This window comes from Pyxicephalus adspersus, chromosome 5 (assembly GCF_032062135.1).
Source record: "Pyxicephalus adspersus chromosome 5, UCB_Pads_2.0, whole genome shotgun sequence".
NCBI lineage: Eukaryota > Metazoa > Chordata > Amphibia > Anura > Pyxicephalidae > Pyxicephalus > Pyxicephalus adspersus.
In genome coordinates, this window is record NC_092862.1 from 89,024,962 (window position 1) to 89,049,219 (window position 24,258).

General features: G+C 39.2%; 1 protein-coding gene across 4 annotated transcripts in view; it reads left to right on the plus strand.

Annotated features, from left to right (window-relative positions):
* ADCY1 (adenylate cyclase 1) overlaps positions 1 to 24,258 on the plus strand; it is a 496,503-nt gene that overhangs the window by 124,529 nt on the left and 347,716 nt on the right. For 3 of the 4 annotated variants that reach the window (XM_072412078.1, XM_072412075.1, XM_072412077.1), the window contains exon 6: positions 9,572 to 9,601. The exons of the other annotated variant lie outside the window; for it this stretch is intronic. In XM_072412078.1, the coding sequence (XP_072268179.1) occupies positions 9,572 to 9,601 (30 nt within the window). The remainder of the gene's footprint in view (positions 1 to 9,571; positions 9,602 to 24,258) is intronic. 4 annotated transcript variants of the gene reach the window in all.

Consider the following 24,258-nt stretch of genomic DNA (forward strand, 5'->3'; position numbering starts at 1 on the left):
CATCCAAGCAAACTTTCTTTATTACCCCCCCCCCCCCCCCCATCAAACTAGTCTAGTTAATATAGTACTAATGAAAATGCATATGTATTTCTTTACATTTAAATGTATTTTGACACACACAAGTGAAATCACTAAATGTTCCTTAACCCCCCTAGCGGTAATCCCGAGTGTGACTCGGGGTGGGAAAACTGTGCAAAAAGCCGTAACCCTGAGTCACACTTGGGGTAACTTTGAGGGTCCCCCTTACCTTAGCCCCGGTCTACAGCGGCGAACAGACTATCCCGCTGTGATGCCGGGGTGCCTCTCCATCGGGGGACGTGACCGGGCGGGAAATTTAAAAGCAGATTACAGAGTACCCTGCTGCACACATCTGCAGTTAGATGCGAGATTAGCCATTGGCTGATGCGAGCAGGGGAGTGAGCAGGGTGGGGACATCCCCACCACATCACCCGGCAAGATGTGTGACATCTTCCAGGTGATGCGATAGATTTTGGGGGCGGGAAATTTAAAAGCAGATTACATAGTAATTTTTTTTACAGTAAAATACACAGAAAAACATATAGTATTAAAGTATAAAGTATAAGTATAAAAACACATTTTAGTGCACCAAGCATCATTGCCCAGTGCCCTAAATTACATTTTGCCCACTATTAGCCCCGACCTTGATCTGACCTTTTGATGGCTTATAAATCACTTCATGAATGTATCATTTCATCACGTTGTCTTTAAACTTGATTGTTCCTGACTGATTGCTGGAGACCACATGGCATCCAAAAGGCATCTCGCTGTTTTGGAGGAATTTGAATGCAGCGATAGCGATTTGGAGTCCCTTGTGGAATCGAGCGATAGTGATTCACCCGGAATTTTGTCATCGGACAGCGAAAGTGAACTGAGCGACGATTCTGAACCTGAGGTCAGTGCTGTGCGCACATGGTGTCCTATTGACCTGGATGCGGACCACACAGCACCGCCAAGATTTCCATTCACCAGCACACCTGTGATGAAAATTGAGGCTGAATGCGATGACCCCCTGGCATACTTGAAGTTGTTTTTGACCGATGAAGTTATCGAAAAAATTGTTGCGGAGACAAACAGGTAAGCCGCTCTGTGTTTGCTAACTTTTTAAAATTTTATGCTAAATGTTTTTATGCAAATGTGTGCTGCTCTGTGTTTGCTAACTTTTTGAAATTTTTGCTAATTTTTTTTTTATGCCAACATGTGTGCTGCTCTGTGTTTGCTAACATGTTACCACACTATAAAAGAACATATCCTAAAATACATTTTTTATTTTGTTTAATGCAGGTACGCTGGACAACAACAAGGTGCTCCACACCTGAGGTTTGCAAGAAGCAGTAAGTGGGAACCTGTGACCAAGGATGACATTTGGCTGTTTTTGGGATTGGTGATCCTGCAGGGAGTTGTGGGCAAACCCGTGCAGAAGTGGTACTGGTCCAAGAACAAAAATGTTTGTTACTCCATCATTTTGCAAAGTCATGCCAGAATACCACTTTTCCCTCATCATGAAGTACCTGCACTTCGCAAACAATGAAGAATTTGATGAGACTACCCATCCTGCACCAAAACTCAAGAAAATTTGGAAAGTGTCTCAGATGATTCTAGAAAATTTCCAGCAAACCTATGTGCCAGAAAGAGATGTCAGCATTGACGAAAGTCTAATGGCTTAGAAGGGGAGGCTCAGCTGGGTGCACTACATTGCGTCAAAGAGGGCACGATTTGGCGTGAAAATGTATATGCTGTGCGAATCCTCATCTGGCTACATTTGGAATACGGTACTGTACACTGGAAAAGGGACACAGTTCAACCCCAGATACAGCCATTATGGATTGGCAACATCTTCAGTGCTATCCCTCCCTAGCCATTGCTAGGTCAGGGCTATTGTGTCACAACTGACAATTTCTACACTTCTCCTGAGCTTTATGAGTTCTTTCTGCAACACAGAACAGATGCCTATGGAACCTTTAGGGCTAACCGGCGCAACCTGCCATCACTGTTTGCGAAAGGGAAGCTGAAGACAGGAGAAATTGTTGCCTGGCAGAAAGGAAAGATGATGGCCCTGAGATAGCGTGACAAGAAAGATGTGTGTCTGATGAGTACTGTCCATGATGCCTCCACCGTTATGGTGCGCACAAAACGTGGAAAAGAAGTGATGAAGCCACAGGTGGTGATTGACTACAACAACACCATGGAAGGTGTCGACAGAGCTGACCAAGCCATGACATTCTACCCAGCGATGAGGAAACAGCAAAGGAAGTACTACAAGAAAATTTTCAGGCATCTTGTTGAGCAGTGCCTATGGAATGCCTACGTTCTGTACAAAAAAAGCAGTCAGAGGCCTGTGAATCATTCAGACTTAAATTTGCAAGTTTCCAAATCCATAATCAAGAACCACCAAACATCATCAGTGGCAATGAATAGACCTGGACGTCGTGCTTCCACCGTTGTCCACCCAGAACGCCTGACCGGTTGTCACTGCGTTGAATACATCCCACCAACCCAGAAAAAGGCGGCACCTACAAGGATGTGCGTGGTTTGCTGCTCATAGACCGATGACAGAGGAAGGAAGAAATGCAAGGAAATCAGGTTCTACTGTCCTGACTGTGATGTTGGGCTTTGTGCAGCACCCTGCTTCAAAATCTACCACACCCGGGATGTCTACTAAAAATGTATTTTTTTTTCTAAAATCTGCAATTAATTTATATTATTATTTATCAATAATATTGCACCCCTGTTTGAAAAATTTCAGTGAGAAATTTTTGATAAAATTTATTTTTTTGATAAATTACATTGTTGTGGTCTAATATTTTATTATTTTTTATATAATAATGATTTATAATTAAGTATTATATTATATTTATGATTATAATATAATAAATAAATATACCTATTATACCCGGGAGTTAATCCTAAGAATTACAGGGCCACAATATAAACCAAAATTTCTATGCAAAAAAAATAGGATCACTTTTTGCATCAAAAAACTGATGGAATTAGAACGCTAGGGGGGTTAATACATGCATTATAACATGTTTGCCTATAATCCTTTACTAAAGTCAAACTAGAATGAAATTTTATTCAGGTCACAAATATTTGTTCACATATATTTTTACAGTCATACTATTGTGTGATGACATATTTGAAAGTGCTACTTAGTAAATATCCAGCTTGATAGAAATTAGTTTGCAGTGTTGCAGCCAGAAAAAGTATCAAACAACAAGTGCAACAAATGAAACTATAAATGAAGCAAGTTTGTGATTGAGTAGAATGTAACATAAAAAAGTAGCACTTACACAAAAAAACATCAAATATTAAAGATATAAACTGACCTGTAAAATGGACTGGAGATGCGCACAGAACAGGGCGCAGGTGTGCGCTAATCAATTGCTATCACCTCATCATTATGTTTAATATCTGCTTCTTAATCGCGCAGCTAAAAATTAATCACCTTAATTGGCGTACTCGAGATCTTTGGTCATTTTTGCAGGAAACCGGCAGGGGAGTTCACTAGAACTCGGGCCTGACTCGTACCGTATGCGCGTCGAGCGTATGCGCATTTCATTGATAAATCAGGGCTATAGTATATATAATTGAACCTAGTGATTCCTATAGAGCAATTGGTAACCTACCACAGGGAAAAAAAAGGACAAGGGGGGAAAAAAGAGGAGAGAGAAGTGTTGCCACTGTGACCACATATATGATCATCTTAACGGTGGAGGTACCCAGAATTTTGATATTAACTTTTACCAACTGCCTATAAGAAGGGTTTGAAACTCAGCGTTTCATTTAAACCCAGGCATTGTGTAAGTAATCCTAGGTTAAAGATCCATTTCTTTAACAAAATTTTGTCCCAATCACCTCCACGAGGATCCTGTGGGACATGTTCTAATACCGTGAATTTAATATTATTTTTATTGAAATTGTGATATTTAGCCATGTGGAGACTAAACGGGGTCGTGAATTTACCATTAACGGTGTTATATATATGTTCATATATTCTGATTTGAATTTCCTGCTTAGTCTTGCCCACGTAATAGCACAAAAGGCTAAATAGATGGTTCCTCTAGTTTTACAATTATTTATGTGTGTTAATTTGGGACTATATGTGATTGGAATTGGAATTTAAAATTTTCCTTCCTGATTTGTTCCAGACACCCAATTACATTGATTGCAGGAACCACAGGAATATATTCCACTTTTGTAAGTTATGTTTTTTTGTTGTTCATTCTGATAGTGACTACGTACTGACTTGTCTTGCAATGATGATAGTTTTTTAAAAGCGAGTTGTGGATTGGGATTAAGATGTTTTTTTATACGTGGGTCCGACATAAGTATTGGCCAAAATTGGTTACAGACATTTCTGTTTCGATTTTGTGCTTGGAAGAATATTTTAGTGATGATTCTAATTCCTACTTCATTCCTATCATTTTTTTTAGGTGCAATTAATATTGTTGAGTGGTCCATTTTTAGGACCTTCCGGTACGCTTTTTTAAGAATGGTTTTCGTGTATCCTCTATTTAATAATCTAATTTGTAAATTCTTGGCCGCCCTTATAAAGTTCTAATCTTTTGAACAATTCCTTTTAATTCTCAGGTACTGAGAATAAGGAATGCTACGTTTTAAAGTTTTACGTTTATAAAGGGTGTTCACTTCTGGCCGACAGAATGGTATTGTCAGCAGTCGGTTTGCGCTATATATAAGAAGATATGGTCAGGTCAGAATTGATATGAATCTCAATATTCAAGAATGGTATAGAGAATTTACTATATTGCATAGTACAATTCAGATTGTATATAATAATTTTCAATATTTTAAAGAACTTTAATAATTGAGATTCTTGTCCTTGCCAAACATTATCGATGTACCTCCGCCACAGTAAAATGTGGCCACAGTACAAAGTAAAAGAAAACAACTCCCTTTCCCATCCCCCCAGGTACAGGTTCGCGTAAGTCGGGGCACAAGGTGTCCCCATCGCCACTCCCTGTACCTGGAGGTTGGTGTTGTTTGAAAAGGTAAAGATATTCCTAGTCAGTATGTATTTTAGGAGCGATTTTATAAATCCATTTTGTTCAACAACAGATTGATTTGTTTCAATTAGAAATGTGTTTATAATTTGCAGTCCTTTCTTGTGAGATATACTTGAATATAAGGTCTCAATATTGATCGCTACTGGTAAGGACTCGTCTGATACTGATAAGCCATCAAGTGTTTTTATAAGGTCAGGGGTGTCCTATATGTATGATGGTAGTTCGCAGACAAATCGTCTTAAATAATTGTTTACTACATGGCTAGTTTCAGAGGAAATACTGCCCATTCCTGATAAGATGGGGCATCTTGGTGGATCATTTAATTTTTGTACCTTAGGTAAAGTCTAAAAGGTTGGTAAACATGGATTTTGATTATTCAAATAAATGTTTTTTTGCCGATTATTCCTGCATTTACTGCTTCTAGAATCAATGTGTAATACACATTATTGAATTATTGAACCTGATTCTTGGAAATTATCTGATACCAAGTATCATTTTCAAGTACTTTCAAACACATTCGTTCATAATTAATCTTGTCCATGATTACTACAATACCTCTTTTATCAGATGGTTTTAGTTCAATGTTTGGAATATTTTATAGCTTTTTCACTATTGTTCTTTGGTATGGTGACAAGTTACCATGGTAACGTACAGTTTCCATGTTTTGAATAGCTTGAGAAATTGGTCAAACAAAAGTTTAAATCATGGGATTTTGTCTCAAGTCTGGATTTAAAAGGTTGAACTACCTTTTACACATTAAATAAACATTTTTTTTCACGTTACCACACTAATGTTATAATCATTTAAATTATTTTTTTTTTTTTTAAATCATTCATTAATTTTATTAGGACCTTTTCGGAGCTGCTTGTGTCTCTTGCTGCTCTCCATTTGCTTGTTTTTCTATCATGTGCAGAGAGTTGTATGGACAATCGTGGGCATCCCATCATTGTAGGTAACAGAAGTTTTTTAATCATGACCCTTTGTAAATTGAGAGATATATATGTATACAAACAATATATGTTACTTGTAAAATTTGAATATATGTCTAGATATTGTAGATCTCCTGATATGTCCTGAAAAAGCTGTTATAATTGCAGCGAAATTGCGTCGACTGATAAAACACTATCCATGTTGGTGTCTATACAGAAGATTGGGTGCCTTTGTATACAATTTTCCATGCAGCTGCTATTATTGTTGTTTTTTTTGTATTTGAATAAATGTTTTTATTGGTTTTATACTGGATTTCAGTTGGTCTAAAAAGTCCCACTATATTGTGTGTTTTTGTATAGCTGGGATAAATATATGACTTTATCAAGAGAGTGTCAGCATTACATAGGTAAAGAATCAATGGCAATAGCCAATTACTTTAACATGCTCCAATGGTACCCCAAACTTCTTAAACTGGACAGACAAGTTAAGTTAGTTAGGTAGTCCCCTCGATCCTGACATCTGGTCATTCACCCATTTCAAGGAAGTACTAAATGCTTCAAAGTATGAACAAGATTTTGCACTTCCAATCAACAAACCATTAACAGCCTAACAAATGATTACTAACAGGATGCGCAGGGAGCAGCCCTCTTTAACATATCACAGATTCTCTAAAATGCAGGATCAATTGAAGTATATGGCAGTGTACTAATATTTGTGTTTATATCATTGTTCACTGACCAACCTCTGGGAAAAGATAGATAATAGATTATTCTAAACTCAACTCCACATGGGGACAAAACCCAAAGGTGAGACACTCAAATTGGGACAGGAAGATGGCAAAAAGGGGGCCATCTTGCGCCCTAGTGCCACTTTTTTAAACAGTTTGTCCAACACTATTTTGGGTTACTTATAGGCGGATTAGAACATGACAAAGGGCGGTCTTCTAAAGCACACAGTAATTTAAAACCCTCAGTGAAACCATACAAAAGAAGGTAAGCTGTATTGCTATCATTATATTTTTTAAGCCATGACTAGATCACATCAATATTCACCAGTGTCTACCCTTTTTCCAACATTACCAGTTGTTTCTTGAGTTCTTGCAACTCAAATAAACAGGCTGTCCTCCACTTACATGTCGCTTCATTTAAGGCCTTTTCTAATGAACCTTTAGCCACAAACGAACTTTCTGACAAGCTGTCAGTGCCTTTAGGAAAATAACGCTCAGAAATTCCAGGGTCAACCTCTTACCCCTGTACCCCAGTAGATGTAGCCCTCTAGAAGCTGACCTAACCTACTTGCATTAAGCAATATCCTTGCTCAGAGGGGGATGAAACAACCATCCTACATCTGCCATGAGGTTCATTTTAGGTATACCAGGGGGTGCTGAGAAGTTCCCGGCTTTGCTCAGAAAGAAGAGAGCCAGAGTTATGAAATAACACATTTATTCAACATATTCCCCCCTAAGACTGATGCACTTGGTACAGCGTACTTGCAGCTTTTCTAGATCATTCAAATAAAAGTCTGTTGGTTGGGCTGCAAACCAGCTCTCAGCAGCATCTTTGACGTCAGAAATGTCCTCAAAACGTTGCCCCTTCAGGTGTTTCTTCAAATTCGGGAACAGATAATAGTCCGAAGGGGCCAGGCCAGGTGAGTAGGGGGTATGGTGGACCAATTGGAAACCCAGGGTGTTCAATTTGGCAGCCACAACATTGTGCGCAGGTGCATTGTCCTGCAAAAAAAGGATCCCTTTGGTCAACGTTTCTTGGCGTTTTGTCTTAATTGCCTCCTTCAGCTGGTCCAGGAGGTTAGCAAAATACTGTCCGGTGATACTAGAGCCCTGAGGTAGATAGTCCACCAACAGAATACTGTCTTTGTCCCAGAAAACGTACGCCATGACTTTTTCGGACGATTTCTGGGTTCGGAACTTCCTTTGACTGTTCATTGGTTTCAGATTCATAGATGAGGACCCAGATTTCATCCTCAGTCACTAACCTGGCCAAAATGTCCTGTGCAGCTTCAAAATGGGCCAAAATGGCTTTGAATGCTTAAACTCGTTCCCTCTTCTAATCACTGTTCAAACATTTCGGCACCCACTTTGCTGAAAGCTTGTGCATGTCTAGGATAGTGGTGATAACAAACCCAACATGCTCGCGTGAGATGTCAAGTATCTGGGCTATCTTATTTGCGGATATTCGCAGGTCCTCAATAATCAGCTCATGGACAGCATCGCAGGTTGTAGGGTCAGTTGAGGTTGGGCGCCCACTGCGGGACTCATCTTCAACGGTGAAATGCCCAGTCTTGAAACAAGATATCCAGGTTTTGACAGTGCTGTAGGTAGGACATCTCTCCCCAGTGTTTGACATCTCAGTGTGAATGTTCTTTGCTGACTTTCCCTGGAGAAACAAAAACTTCATGACGGCCTGTAACTCCAACAACGTGAAACTTGCTTGTGCCTCTGCCATCACAGCCTCTCACTAAAAGAAAAAACAGTTTTAAGAATCGCAAAGACCTGATTTTTACAGTTACATACTAAGATATTAGGCTGTCATATGCCCCCACACTAATTTTTCTATTTCATCTGGAAAGGGGCAAAGCCAGGAACTTCTCAACGCCCCCTCGTATCTTCTCAAGTATACTCCTGTCATCAACAATACACAACACTGACCCAATGTTATACTAAAAACTTCACTACTGTTAATGTACATTTGTCTCCATCAGTGAGTAACTATGGGGGATCTTTTGCTTAGCTGCTTATGATAGAGATTAGATATTGTGCTAATGGATAGTTGTACTTTAATGAGGATATGGCATAAAGTATTATATACTATTATCACATTTTTAGTCCTGAAAATCCCATATACATTTTTTTTGTTGAAACATGATAAGGGATGTAGCTCCGCTACATTTCTGATATATTTATTAAGCAGCAAAATAAACTAGAATACTGTTCTGGAATTCTCTTTACTTTAATGCTACCCAGTATTGCAAAAGCTTGTAACCTGTTCTGCTCTACACAAATGTGGTTAAATGTGGTTACTATACCAAGGTTTCCATATCCATAACACAATTTATTATAATAACTGTGAATAAAGGGAACATATGATGTTTTCACATTAATGGGACTAAAACTAAAACATTAAGATGAGAGTGGAGAAAACAATAAAAGCAACCTCTCCTATCAGTTAACATGGCTGATAATTCTACTATAAATGTGTGGGGATACATCTGTTGCTTTTAAGAAATAACCTAGTTTGGTAGTCCAGATTTACAGGAATGTAAAATGAAAGTTCCAAACCAGGGGCACCCAACAGTAATGAGCCTGTATCTTGGACTCCAGGGATTAGCTTGACCACCCTTGCAAAGATCAACATCCAGGTTTTAAAGGCAGGCTGTATCAAGGGTATAGCCATGTATCTCAGAAATTTTGTCTCTTGCGTCTTTTGACTGGTCCAGTCTGCTGATGTTACTGTACTATGCTGTATCTTTTTATTTTTGTAACACAAAACTTGTTGACCATCTGTGATCTCATTAATTTTACTGTAGCTCATATTTGTGCATACTAATTTTCTTTTTTTATGTCTACTTGTGTCCTGATCCAGATTCAAGCCTCGCGTTCTGGACCTGAATGTGTCAGTACCTAAATCCATTGTTTCATTAAATTCCATGTTTTGTATTAGTGTGTGTTAGTCCTGCTTCTAATTCATTTGTGATGTAATTAATTCATTTTAGTCTTTTAATGCCCTGCAGTCCCTTTAGTCTTTAGCTATTAGCTATGCATGTTTATACATATTTTTTTCATACACTGACTGATGTATACTCATTATGTTGTTGCAAGCTATTTACATGCGTACATGCCAATTCCATGATTTGTTGATGTCAAATTCAAATCATCCTGTGTATGGAAAATTCTGTGCTGGTTTTGGATAATTAATACTTTATTATGCAATCTCCTTTAATATTGTATATATTAGAGATGAAATTTAGCATTACAGTGAGTATAGTATTAACCAGAGAGTAAAATGCAGATAGGTTTTCTGTTTTTTCAGCAAAATTAGGAAATTCCTCAAACGGTAGTTCTTACTTTGCCACCCTTCTGGAGCCTTAACAGTTCTTGAGCAGGGGTCCAAGAGAGTGCAAAATTACAAGGTATAAGCTATTTCCTGTTTTATGCTACATAATTGGTTTAAAGATAAACAACAGGAAAATAGTAAAAGAATAAATTGTATGTCCAGCCAAAAATGTAATTTTTAACTTTGTAAAGAGCAGAGAAGGATAAAACCTCTATCAATGAAGTTGACCCCAGAACAGATGTCCTGATTGGAGACCTTTTCCTCACCTATTTTAACAACTCAACTTAACAATGTAACTTTCTGTTTCAGTGACACTGGTACCTTAAACAAATAATGGGGGTGAATGTCCCCACAGACAACAATAAAACCACCCCTACTCTAAAACTAAAAACTTGGCTTTAAGTGCAGTTTATTCCAGCTATGACTAAACTAGGTGTCTTCAATGCCCTATATTGCAAGACTCAACTGAAAGCATAGTTCCAGAAGTGTGAAGCAAGCAATCATTACCATGGTCTGCCACTAGGCAGATGCTAACAAGAAGCGGGTTCATTTGGATGTCCTTATAGGTGTGGTAATTCTCTTTTTTTTCCAGTCTAAGGCTGGTTTGGTGGGCAAGCTAATTTTTATTAAAAAAAAGAGGCGTCTAGATCCTAAGACTGTTTTACAAATAGTTTGTCAATAATTTGTACGTCTTTCAGCATTTATTTTGTTGTTTTACATGAGTTTACCATTAACTAGGAAATAAATGACTGTTTCTTTCTTTCACTTCTAGCTGCATTTATAACAGTCTTTTGATAATTCATTGAGTACATCTGCCTTGAAGTTAGAAAAAAAAACAGAAAAGTATAATATTATCAAGAAAAATTCTGTCGAACACAGCCCTAACACACTATGGATGAACTATAGGAAGCAAGGGGTAGGCCTAGCTGCTTGTTCATGTAAAGTACTGTAATGTACCTGGCATAGCAAAAATGATGCTGACTCTCTGATAAAAGGAGTTACCAAAAGCTAAACAAGTGTCACTACTGTATGCAGAATAACACAGCCATATAGAGAATGACTGATGATAACACGGCATATCTTCTACACTCATATTTAAATGCTTTAATTCAAAATTGATGATCATCCTAAAATGCAATATTGCTGTAGTTAGAGAAGTTGAGTATTGAGTCTGCAATTTTTTTTAATTGCATAAACTGTTAAGTTAAAGAGGCTAGGCAATTGTTATTATATGGCAATATAGTTTTCCAATGCAAGGGAATGGGATTTGATTAGCCTTTTTTTCATGATTAATAAAAATGCATATATATATATATATATTATATATATATATATATATATATATATATATATATATATAAATATATATAATTTTCTGGCATCGCAAGAGTAAACCATATTTTTTTGTTTATTGTTGTATGTATGTATTTCACAAGTGCAGTTGCAGTTACTACGCTGTGGGTGTCTATCATACTGCTTATTTTTACTCTCTAAAATATTTCTGTACTGTTTTACTATTGTATTATAGTACTATTGTAACCTTTTAGAAATATTTGTACACACAAGTTTAAAAATAGACATTTTTGTTAATACATCTCCTGGGAAAAATGTGGTTTATTTGGTTTAAGAATTAGATTTGTTTTTAAGCCTTGGTATCAGACCTCAGAGGTATTTTGAATGCTAAACACCAGGTTCAGTAGTATAAAAGTATAATAAAAGTATCCCTTGAAGTGGGGCTAGCCCACTTTGAAATGGTTAAATGCTTCATATCTAGGGAGTGATTTAGGTATTTTTTTGCCTTATGCCAAGCTCCCAGCCTACAACCTGAGTTATGGGGAGAGACAAGAAGCACCTGGCTGTCAAGGTAAGTACTGTTTACATCACCCCTAGAACAAAAATGTAAGCCTTGCTGTGTGATGCTGTCCCGTCTCAAGGAAAAGTTAAGTTAGAATTAAGCTTTATTTCATCTTTCTATTTGCTCACTGAATAAACCAAGTTTAAGATGTTATTTATAGTATCAGAATGCATATATGTTTTGTACTTGTAGCAACATATGTAATAGGTTTCAGTTAATAAAAGTGTTTTCAATAGCAATAAGATACTGTGGTACTTTTAATACAAATTTCGAAAACGCATGAATGGTATTGCTTGTTATTGGAAACAGTTTGCCTTTCATATTTCTAATTTTTACATAAGCCATATTAGTTTAATAATATTTCTTCAAACCCACAATTTGCTTTTACTTGCTAGTACCTGTTACTCGTGTACCTCAATACAGGATAATATTTGACTTCAATCAAAAAGCTGAACTCCAAGCATACTGTATAATACAGCCAACCACACCAGTAGCCCCTGGGTTAAGGACATCCGACATACAGACGCCTCCTAGATATGAACGGGGCTTCTCTGCTCGCTCCTGTGCAGAACGGAGGCTTGGAGGGGAAGGGGGCGGTTTACATGGCTTGCAGAAGAAATCTTTTGCTAAACACAACTGAGGTTGTGGGTGATCTTGGGGGGGGGGGGGGGGGGGGGGGGGGGGGGGGGGGGGGGGGGTGAGCTCTTTCTGCAGCCTCTTCTAACTCTTTATTGACCAAGACAAACTTTCTGTTGTTTCTTTTTGCATATCAAAGCACAGCCTGCTCCAAGAGGTAATGAATGTCTAGGCTCAATAAAAATTGTTTTGCTTTGTTTGTGATTAACTCACAGTGAGTATTTTATACAGTAACTGACACCATGCTGCCTAATAATATGTTGAGACAAACATACGTCCTAATTGCGTTTATTAAAATAATGTACCCGTTCCGACTTGAGTTACACCAAAACTGACATTCAGTGGATAGACAAGGATAATATTAAATAAAATATTTTTGTGTAAAAAGTTTTTTTTTTAAATTGAGTTCTTTTTTTTTTTACTTTTTTAAAGTATTGTCTTTATGGTTTTACTCTTACAAGAAATTAGTAACTATGGACTGGGGAACTGAAAAAACCCAACTTTCAGACTAATTTTGCATTCTTTGCAATATGCTCCCAGGCAGCAAAAAAAAAAAAAAATGTATTATGCAGTAAAATTTAGTTAAGTGCTTCCCATTCTACGCCCAAGCTTCACGAGATGGAATTTCTTCCACTATGAGCCATCCGACAGATTTGCCGGGGTTCCTTGCTACTTTTACCCTATCACCCATTGAGCTGCAATCGTGGCCTGACTATCTATACCTGTTGCTTCTAGCCCTGCCGAACCTGCCTGGCAACACCCTAAACAAAAGCACTTTGGTAAGAAACATTAGCCCCAACAACCAAATTGAGGGTTACTCCAAACATTCCCACTTCTCCATTGGCCCTTAGTTACCTGTCTACTTACAGGGAACTGTTGGACTCTTAGCCCACTTAGACGACCTTACCTCTCTTACTAGCGGTGCATTATCTTCTAAATAAGGTTCTTTAATGCTGCTATTATCCGTAATGTATAAACCTTCAATTTTCCACACTGATTGTTGTACAAACTTGACATTTTCTGGGTACACGGGACCCCCAGAGCTGATAGTAATCCCTAATTTCAGCCCCTTGAACATAACAAGTTGCCAGATACAGGGTCTCAAACATAAAATCCTGATAGCAAACAGGGATCTTTTCTCGTTAAAGTGGACCTAAAGTAAATTAAAAAAAAAATTACTTGCACAGGTTTGCGACGTATGCGTGAGATCACCATCTTTAAATGACATAAAAGTCCCTCCTGCGCATGCCTGTACTTGGAGCCCAAGCCTCCTGGAATTTGTGACATGCATATCCCAGGAGGCTCTGCGCTCCCATTCAGTCCTTACAGCCTTCACAGGTCTGTGTGCTGTGGTGCCTCAAATATAAATTTTCCAGCTCACCAAACTTGAAGGCTGCGTTCAGAGTGGTGGTGAGGTTGCGTGCGGTTACCCCTTCCTCATGACATTAAACCCTGCTTAGGGGGAGATGCGCAGTACTGCTAACTGCTGCCTGGAGTCAAATCTGCAGACGCTGCTGTGCAAGGGACTGAGCGGCTGGCAGGGTGCCTGTTACACATAGCTGGCCAATTACCTTCTCTTTGGGAGCCAATGGGAAACACTTTTTGTCCACCCCCCCCCCCTTCCCTGATTAAAATTATTTATATCCATCATATGCTACCCTGTCACACAAAGCTATCCCCTTACTCTCTATGAACCCCAATTTCTCTGTAACATCTCACTATAGATGGAGCTTTTATTTTATGTGTGAGAACAATCAAATGTGGCTATTCTTCTAAATGTTTTATGTACTGCACGAGTAACAGTAAAATGAATAACATAATTACATAGAAACAACTTAGGGACTTTCTACCTTACAAATAAACAATAAAATATGTACATTGGAATTCAAAGAACATAAAGGGACAAATGTGACAGAGCACCATGGAATCATAGTAGTGATTAAGTTTTGGTGGGGGGATGGGGGTAATCACACTTACTAAGTGATTCATCCCCAGGTATATTAAAGTGTACCTAAACTCTTTTATTGAAAGTTAAAATTCTGTTTGTGTTTTAAATAAAAAAGGGTGCAGCACCGCCTCCTTAATTCTCGATCGCCTAGGTGATCAAGAATGAAAAGGAGCGCAGAGTCTCCTGGTATACCTATGTCACGCATCCTGGGAGGCTCTTGTCTATTCCTGCTCATGCCCGAGATGCTCAGAGATGCCCAGAAGGAACCCTTTCATCAATGAGGAAAAAAATTGCTGATCTCACGCATGCGCAGTGCGAGATCGGGTGACATAGGAGAACGAACCAGGAAGAAGAAAAGAGAAGATGGAGGCGCCTGGTGCTCCCTCTACGCTGGGTCGAAGAAGGATACTGGGACGATGCGGGACTCTCAATAGATCGACTACTCTGCAGGATTGAAAGTAAGTGTGTTTTTATTGTTTTGGGTAAGTTTTGGGTTTACTTCCGCTTTAAGATTGTGACCAACAGACCATTGTTTAATGTTGTAATTATGTTATTCATTTTACTGTTATAAACTCATGCAGCACATGAGAACAATAGCCACATTTGATTGTTCTCACACATTTGTCAATAAAAGCTTCATCTATAGCAAAATGTTACAGAGAAATTGGGGATCATAGAGAGTAAGGGGATAGCTATGTGTGACAGAGTAGCATGAATTAATTGGTATAACATTTTAATCAAAGGGAGGGGAGATTGTGGACAATCAATTGTGGACAAGTGTTTCCCACTGGAGCCCACATTTTCAGTTGGTAACAACCCTCTGCTCCAGAGAAGGTAAGTGCCCAGCTATGTGTGACAGGCACCCCGCCAGCCTCTCAGTCCCTCACAATGCGTTCGCATACGCACCTCTCAGCAATTCCTGATGATGTTGGTCTGTACGCCTGTCGATGGGGGGCGTAGTGGGAAATTTAAACTTTTTGTATTGGATTCAATACAAACTCCTGTATCCAACCCATTATAAAATAAAAAAAAAAATATATTTATGTGGTTTTGTCTATAAGTTTGTGATATTGGACTCTGTGCTGCCCCTTGTTTTAAAATTTACAACACTAGAGAGGTGTTTTAGAAAAATATAGTACTATACAGTATACAGAATTATTGCATTTTCAGTATTTTTGATTTATTTAGGCATTCTTGATTAAGCTGATTTTTGTGTTGTTTTACATTTTGTTATTAAATGTATTTATTTTACTTTTTTACATGATTGTGTGTTTCAAACTTTATTATATTCATGATATCAACTACACCCTTGTTTGGACATATTTCAATAAGTTTCAGGTCTACAATATAAAAAAAAAATTCATGAAAAACAGTGTACCGCTTTTTGTACAGAAATCCAGACATCAGTAAAACGCCCAGGAGGTTAATGAGATGATCCCTGATTGTTAATAGGATTTTATGTTTGAGATCTGGCCCTGATTTTTTAAAGTTCCCCAAGGCTGGAGAGAATACACTTTCATCAGTGAAGCTGGGTGATCCAGCAAGCCTGGGATGGATCTGGTCCAGGATTGAAAAATTTGCTAACAGATAGCTAATGACTTGGAAATCCATTTCAGGTTTGCTGGATTATCCAGCTTCACTGATGCAAGTGTATTCTCTCCAGCCTAGGGGAACTTTAGTAAATAAGGGTCCCTGTATCTTGCCCCTTGTTATATTCAGGGTTTACTATCAGCTCTTGGGGTTCCCAGTGTACCCTGAAAATTTCAAGTTTGTACAACAATTGGAGTAAGAAATATGAAGGTTTATACATTCGGGGTAATGACAGCAAGCATGGATACAGACATAGATCTCATGCTTCTGCAGCTGCTGCTGGTGTAGGAGAGGTAGGGGTGCTGCCACCACCGATCTCCCAGGTCTATAGAACATGCCCACTCTCCAGAGCTCACGCTAAAGCAGAATCCCATAGAAAAATATAGGAGATGTGCGCGCAAATAGAGCAGAAACAGCTGATTGTGACGCCATTCTACATGCCCAATCAGCTGGTAATATGCATTCCCAAGGTAGAATTATCTCATAGGACACCAGAAAACCAGACTTCCCTTCTGGCCGAAATGAGTGGTCTTGGGGCACAAATGGTATTCCTGCAGGAAACACACTTTAGGAAAGAGAAAGCCCCCACCCTCCAAAACAGAAGGTTCTCTCTCAGCTATCACTGCTACTCTGACAACTCCAAGTCCAAGGGCCTGAGTATACACTGCAACAACTTGAAGAATTTAAGGTGGGTTTTTTTTTCTTAGGAGGGGACTTCAATTTTACCCCTGATTCTACAATAGATGACTCTCCCACCTCAAAAGACACATCACAATCACACAGACACAAAATAAAAATGTCTCCATAACTACCATCTAATGGATGTATGGAAGGTAGAAAACCCAACATCACAGCATTACATTACATTACTTTTTCTCCCACCCACATGAACCCTATTACAGAAAAATCACTTCTGAATGCACCAGAGGGATCTTTCTCATGTTAGGTTAAGTGTTAAGTGTAGGATAGGAAACTTCACACTCTTAGAACATGATCCTGTCCCACTCGCAATATCCCTTGGACATAACTAACCACGATCGTGGAACTGAAGACTCCTTGCTTAAAGACCCGGTAACATGAGCAGAACTTACTAGGGAACTTTCACACTATTTCCAAATGACTGCAATCCCTGACTGTGACCCATATGTAGTATGGGAAGCACACAAAACTGATTCGAGGTATCCTTATTAAACATGGCACCAGACTTGATAGGAAGGCAGAGATTATAAAACTGCTCACACAGATATCCCAGCTGGAGTCCACCCATAAAGCAACTTTGGATAAGCAGATTAGTAACGAACAGCACTTAGGTTGAGACTATCCGTGGTTACACTGGCCAAGGGTAAACTAACTAGATGTAGGCCCACATTTTATGAATATGGGAATAAAAGTGGTAGGTTACTAGCCCAGGCCCTACGTTTACAGAGAGAGAAGATTCATACCCTTTATAGTACGCAAGGCCGGCAAGAAATAATACAAAATATAGCAGATGGTGGAAGCTTTTGTGTGACTTCTTATCGTAACCTCTTCAATCTAGCATTAGCATTAAGGAAAGAAATGAAGCTATCCGATCCTACCTTTCACGAGCTGGTATGCCCCAATTAGACGAAGGGGATAGAGAATCCTTGGGGGCCTCCATTACTAAGGAGAAACTCCAAAGAGCAATACGTTTGACCCCATCGGGCAAATCACCCAGACCGGATGGCTTTACACTCCCTTACTATAAAATCTTCTATGACACCCTAGCGCCACTATGAATAGCCTAACGGAAGAAGGGACTCTCCTACAGGACACACTGTGAGCACCCATCTCTGTCATACCCAAGGAGGACAAGGACCCGACAGCATGTGCAAGCTACAGACCCATCTCCCTTCTTAACACCCCCAGCGGTAAGCCTGAGTGTGACAGGATAAAACAAGATGCTGAAAGCGGTATATATATATCCCGATGCGTTTTTCTTGTTTCAAGACTGAGCATTTCACCGTTAAAGATGAGCCCCGCAGTGGGTGCCCCCCAACCTCAACTGACCCAGCAACCTGCGATGCTGTCCATGAGCTGATTATTGAGGACCAGCAAATATCCGGAAATAAAATAGCCCAGATGTTTGACATCTCACGGGGGCGTGTTGGGTTTGTTATCACCACTATCCTAGACATGCACAAGCTTTCAGCGAAGTGAGTGCCGAAATGTTTGAACAGTGATTAGAAGAGGGAACGAGTTGAAGCATTCAAAGCCATTTTGGCCCATTTTGAAGCTGCACAGGACATTTTGGCCAGGTTTGTGACTGAAGATGAAACCTGGGTCCACATATTTGAATCTGAAACCAAGAAACAGTCAAAGGAAGTTCCAAACCCAGAAATCGTCCGAAAAAGCCATGGTGTACATTTTCTGGGACAAAGACAGTATTCTGTTGGTGGACTACCTACCTCAGGGCTCCAGTATCACCGGACAGTATTATGCTAACCTCCTGGACCAGCTGAAGGAGGCAATTAAGACGAAACGTCGTGGAAAGTTGATCAAAGGGATTCTTTTTTCCCAGGACAATGCACCTGTGCACACCTCCAACGTTGTGGCTGCCAAAATTAACACCCTGGGTTTCCAATTGGTCCACCATCCCCCCTACCCACCTGACCTGGCCCCTTTAGAGTATTATCTGTTACCGAATTTGAAGAAACACCTGAAGGGGCAACGTTTTGAGAACATTTCTGACGTCAAAGATGCTGCTGAGAGCTGGTTTGCTGCCCAACCAACAGACTTTTATTTGAACGGTAAAGTACAGCAAGTACGCTGTACCAAGTGCATCAGTCTCGGGGGGAATATGTTGAATAAATGTCTTATTTCATAATTCTGGCTCTCTTCTTCTCCGCACCCCTCGTAGATATGAAAACATTATTTGTATACATATACCTTTAGAAACGATGTTCAAGATAATAATGATAGTGATATTAGCAAATGGAAAAACACTGAATATTGTATGTTTCAAAGAGAATGAGTGAACAAATAATATTCAAACTTGGTAGGAACCAGTAAATGTGGTGTTTAACTGGAATAAAAATATATATTAAAATATAAAACTGTCTGTTATTTTGAAAATGGTGGAGTGTATGTGTTTCCACATATAAATATGACATATAGGTGACGTATAAATGTTTGCAAGTATTGTTAAAGACATAGTTATCATGAGATTAGTGAAATTTATCGTAATTTATATCTGTAAATGGATAGAAAAGTACTCTGTGCTATATATTGTTAACATTTGCAACTATGATGTATATTGAGTTTGTTAGTATAGATAAGAAATTATTTCAGAAATATTCAGGCAAAGGTGTAAATGCAAAGATATGTATATAAGCTCGGTGCTATAGATGGTTAAAAAATATATTAAAATACCAATATATATGATAAATATAGGGAAGTGTAGTATGTAATGCCCGATTAAAGACATTGATAACAATAAGAATAACAGAATTATATATAGTGAATATACAAATACATTAGCAATATTATTTCAATAGCAATAATAATGCAAGGCTTTGGTATGGTGATAGTACGTCATATTCAAGTAAATAATTGTATTACTTTAATAAGATGATAAAATGAGCAGTTGGGGTCAAAATGGTTTGAGTGGAAAATGAGCGCTTTAATATTATGGCTTGGGAAGAAGAGAGTAACAAAAATGAGCTTTAGTTTAATAGGTAAGCAAATACTAATGAAGATGCTAAGGGAATAGTACTATGAATAAATGCTGGAGAGATGAAAGGGGATGATATAACAGAAGGGAGATAAGTAATTAATGATGAATATAGCACACCTCATATTGAAGTTGAAGATCACAAAGGCCAGATTGTGGTGCTGTGATACAAGATGGTTGCAGAAAAGATGGTATAGTGCATGTGTCTCTTTAAGGGCCAGAGATGTGTGGCGTCCAGAAGTAAGCTGTGCGCATGCTCTGGAGGTCGCTCATGTGCAGTGGATAGAGAAATGACTTCCGCCCTTTTCTTTGCCTATAAGGAATAGTATACCGGGCAGTGTCTACTGTGCGTGTGCTAGAGTATGCTCGTGCGCAGTGGATAACCAGGGGTGGGGAGTGTTCTGAAGGTTAAATCACTAATAGTGATTAGATGTCAACAGTGCATGTTCCGGGGATGGTAATGCGCAATAGTTAAATGGTATCACTATAGTATAACTCTTAGCCGCTATACAATGTATCTTGGGGGTATTAGATGTTAAGGTGCAGTGATTTGAAGAGTCCGGGAAGGCTGGAGATGGGATTCTAAATGTCTGGGAATACAGATTTTTTTTAAATGAAAACTTCTTGATATATACTGTGTGTATCAATGAATTATGGTGTACTATGATCATATATTTAAAGAGAGATAGATGTTACAGAGGGATATGAATCTACAAAAATAATATTAACCCCCTAGCGTTCTAATTCTGTCAGTTTTTTGATGCAAAAAGTGATCCTATTTTTTTTGCATAGAAATTTTTGTTTATATTGTGGGTCTGTAATTCTTAGGATTAATTACCGGGTATAATAATTATATTTATTTATTATATTATTATCATAAATTATAATATAATACATAATTATAAATCATTATTTTAAAAAACAATGAAATATTAGACCACAACAATGTAATTTATCAAAAAAAAAATATTTTTTATCAAAAATTTCTTACTGAAATTTTCCAAACAAGGGTGCAATATTATTGATAAATAGTAATATAAATTAAATGCAGATTTTAGAAAAAAAAAATATACATTTTTAGTAGCCATCCCGAGTGGTAGATTTTGAAGCAGGGTGCTGCACAAAGCCCAACATCACAGTCAGGACAGTAGAACCTGGTTTCCTTGCGTTTCTTCCTTCCACTGTCATCGGTCTTTGAGCAGCAAACCACGCACATCCTTGTAGGTGCTGCCTTTTTCTGGGTTGGTCGGATGTATTCAACGAAGTGACGACCAGTCAGGCGTTCTTGGTTGACAACGGTGGAAGCACAACGTCCAGATCTATTCATAGCCACTGATGATGTTTGGTGGTTCTTGGCTATAGATTCGGAAACTTGCAAAATGAAGTCTGAATGATTCACAGGCCTCCGACTGTTTTTTTTTGTAGAGAACGTAGGTATTCCATAGGCACTGCTAAACTAGATGCCTGAAAATCTTTTTGTAGTACTTCCTTTGCTGTTTCCTCGCTGGGTGGAATGTCATGACTTGGTCAGCTCTGTCGACACCTCCCATGGTGTTGTTTTAGTCAATCACCACCTGTGGCTTCATCACTTCTTTTCCACGTTTTGTGCGCACCATAACGGTGGAGGCATCATGGACAGTACTCATCAGGCACACATCTTTCTTGTCACGCTATCCCAGGGCCATCATCTTTCCTTTCTGCCAGGCAACAATTTCTCCTTTCTTCAGCTTCCCTTTTCCAAACAGTGCTGGCAGGTTGCGCCGGTTAGCCCTAACGGTTCCATAGGCATCTGTTCTGTGTTGCAGAAGGAACTCATAAAGCTCAGGAGAGGTGTAGAAATTGTCAGTTTTGACACAATAGCCCTGACCTAGCAATGGCTCAATGAGGGATAGCACTGAAGATGTTGCCAGTCCATAATGGTTGTATCTGGGGTTGAACTGTGTCCTTTTTCATGTGTATAGTACAGTATTCCAAATGTAGCCAGATGAGGATTCGCACAGCATATACATTTTCACGCCATATCCTGCCCTCTTTGACGCAATGTAGTGCACCCAGCTGAGCCTCCCCTTCTAAGCCATTAGACTTTCGTCAATGCTTACATCTCTTTCTGGCACATAGGTTTGCTGGAAATTTTCTAGAATCATCTGAGACACTTCCCAAATTTTCTTGAGTTTTGGTGCAGGATGGGTAGTCTCATCAAATTCTTCATTGTTTGCGAAGTGCAGGTACTTCATGATGAGGGAAAAGCGGTATTCTGGCATGACTTTGCAAAAGGATGGAGTAGCAATCATTTTGTTCTTGGACCAGTACCACTTCTGCACGGGTTGCCCACAACTCCCTGCAGGATCAACAAGCCCAAAAACAGCCAAATGTCATCCTTGGTCACAGGTTCCCACTTTCTGCTTCTTGCAAACCTCAGGTGTGGACCACCTTGTTGTTGTTCAGCGTACCTGCATTAAACAAAATAAAAAATGTATTTTAGGATATGTTCTTTTATAGTGTGAGTTTTGCAAGTAATATGTTAGCAAACACAGAGCAGCACACATGTTGGCATAGAAAAAATTTAAAAAGTTAGTACAGAGCAGCATACATGTTGACATGTTGGCACAATTTTTTCGATAACTTCCCGCCCAGCCACGCCCCTGAACGGAGAGGCACCCCGGGGCTGAGGTAAGGGGGACCCCCAAAGTTACCCAGAGTGTGACTCGGGGTTACCGCTTTTTGCATGTTTTTTCCATTCCAAGTCACACTCGAGATTACCGCTAGGGGGGTTAAATAATTCCTAAAAATAATTGCTACAATGTATACATATATGTATGTATAAACAGTATTTTTTATTATCAGCAATTATATATATAATAGAATATGAGATGTGAAAGCACAGTATGTATGAACATGATACATAATGGATGCATGAAGGTAACCAAAGTATATCCACATACAGTAGAATGGATACAATTGTTTGGAACATCAATACATACATAGATTCTTAAAAAATATGACAATAATTGCTACAGTCTTGTACTTATAATTGACACATTCATATAATTACAACAATTTGGTTTTCATGCTTTAGAATGTAAAGGTCTAGAAAGGCTATGTGGGTATGGTTGTGGTCCATGGTGAAAGTCAGATTGGATCTTCCAGGGAACCTAGCCAAAATAGGAGAATATCAATAATGTATCTAAACCAGAGATGAACTTTTTTGGCATGGGTGGTGTCCTTCAGCTGTTGGAATAGTTCATTTTCCTATTCTCCAAGATAGAGACCGGCATATGATGGTGCTGTTAGGAAATACTCTGTCCGGCGACTCCATGCTGTGCACCATCGCAGTATAAAACCCTGTTTGTTCTGTCCAGCAATGTAATTTGCAGCAGCCAGGAGAACTAAGATAGCAGCAACCTCTGCTTCCCTTTAGTTGTGCAACCTGATATATTTTTTGGCATCCCCAGCATCTATTGTTGGGTTGCACACAGCTGAAGGGGATTCTAGAGGCTGATCAGTTCCTGACTCGGTCCTGCACTGCTACTGACTGCTGGGACTTTAAAGCCTATCTGCTTCCAGTCACCAGTCACCAGTGCCTGTTATAACGTCTGCTGGGCTTTCCTGTGGTAGAGTGATTTTGAGTGTTTCTCTGTTACTGTCCTTTTCCTGTTCCTGACATTCCATTTGAACTGTGCCTGGATCGACCTTTGCTTGTGACCCTGACTCTGCTTGTGCCCTTCCCTTTGTACCTCGCTTGGTGGACTGATTTCCTGATAATTCTGTAGTCTGTATTTGTGGCTCCTGGTCAGCTGCTGGCCTATCTCCAGAGACCATCCCCTGCACACCATGTCCTGGGGGCTGCTATAGGTAAAGACTGCTTTGATAGATTGAGGGACTGGTATCTGGGGAATACTGGTACTAACCAGGCCTTACAGGTGCACACTTGGTTCCCATAGCCACTCCTTGTGTTTGCAAGTAGGTGGCGTTGTTGAAGGTGAAGAAATTTCTTTTAAGAATGAATTCTAGGAGAGACAGAAATAAACAGTTTTGATTGGGATTTTCCGGTCTGGATCTTGTTAGACACTTCTTCATAGATTCTACTGGTGGTTCTGTACTGGTAGTACTGGTGGTTCAAGTTTATTAACCTCCCTAGCGGTAACCTCGAATGTGACTCGGGGTAGAAAAAACTTGCTAAAAGTGGTAACCCTGGGGTAGGTAAAGCAGCGTTAATAATGATAAATAAAGCCTTACCTTATCGCCGGCGTCCTCCTCCGTTCTGTTTCAGCGATCGCATCTTCCTGAAGGCTCCTTTCTTCCTCTCTTCCCCCTGCAACAGCATCTCTGTACTGATGAGTCACCGAAGGAGTTCCCGGTGACGTCCGTGTGGGTGTTTCCGGTGGGCGTGGCCAGCAGGAAATTCAAATTTTTTTGTTTTGGATTTAATACAAATAACTGTATCTTACTAATAGCCAGTATCTTTCTGACCATTGGAGTGAGAGATACACTGTTAC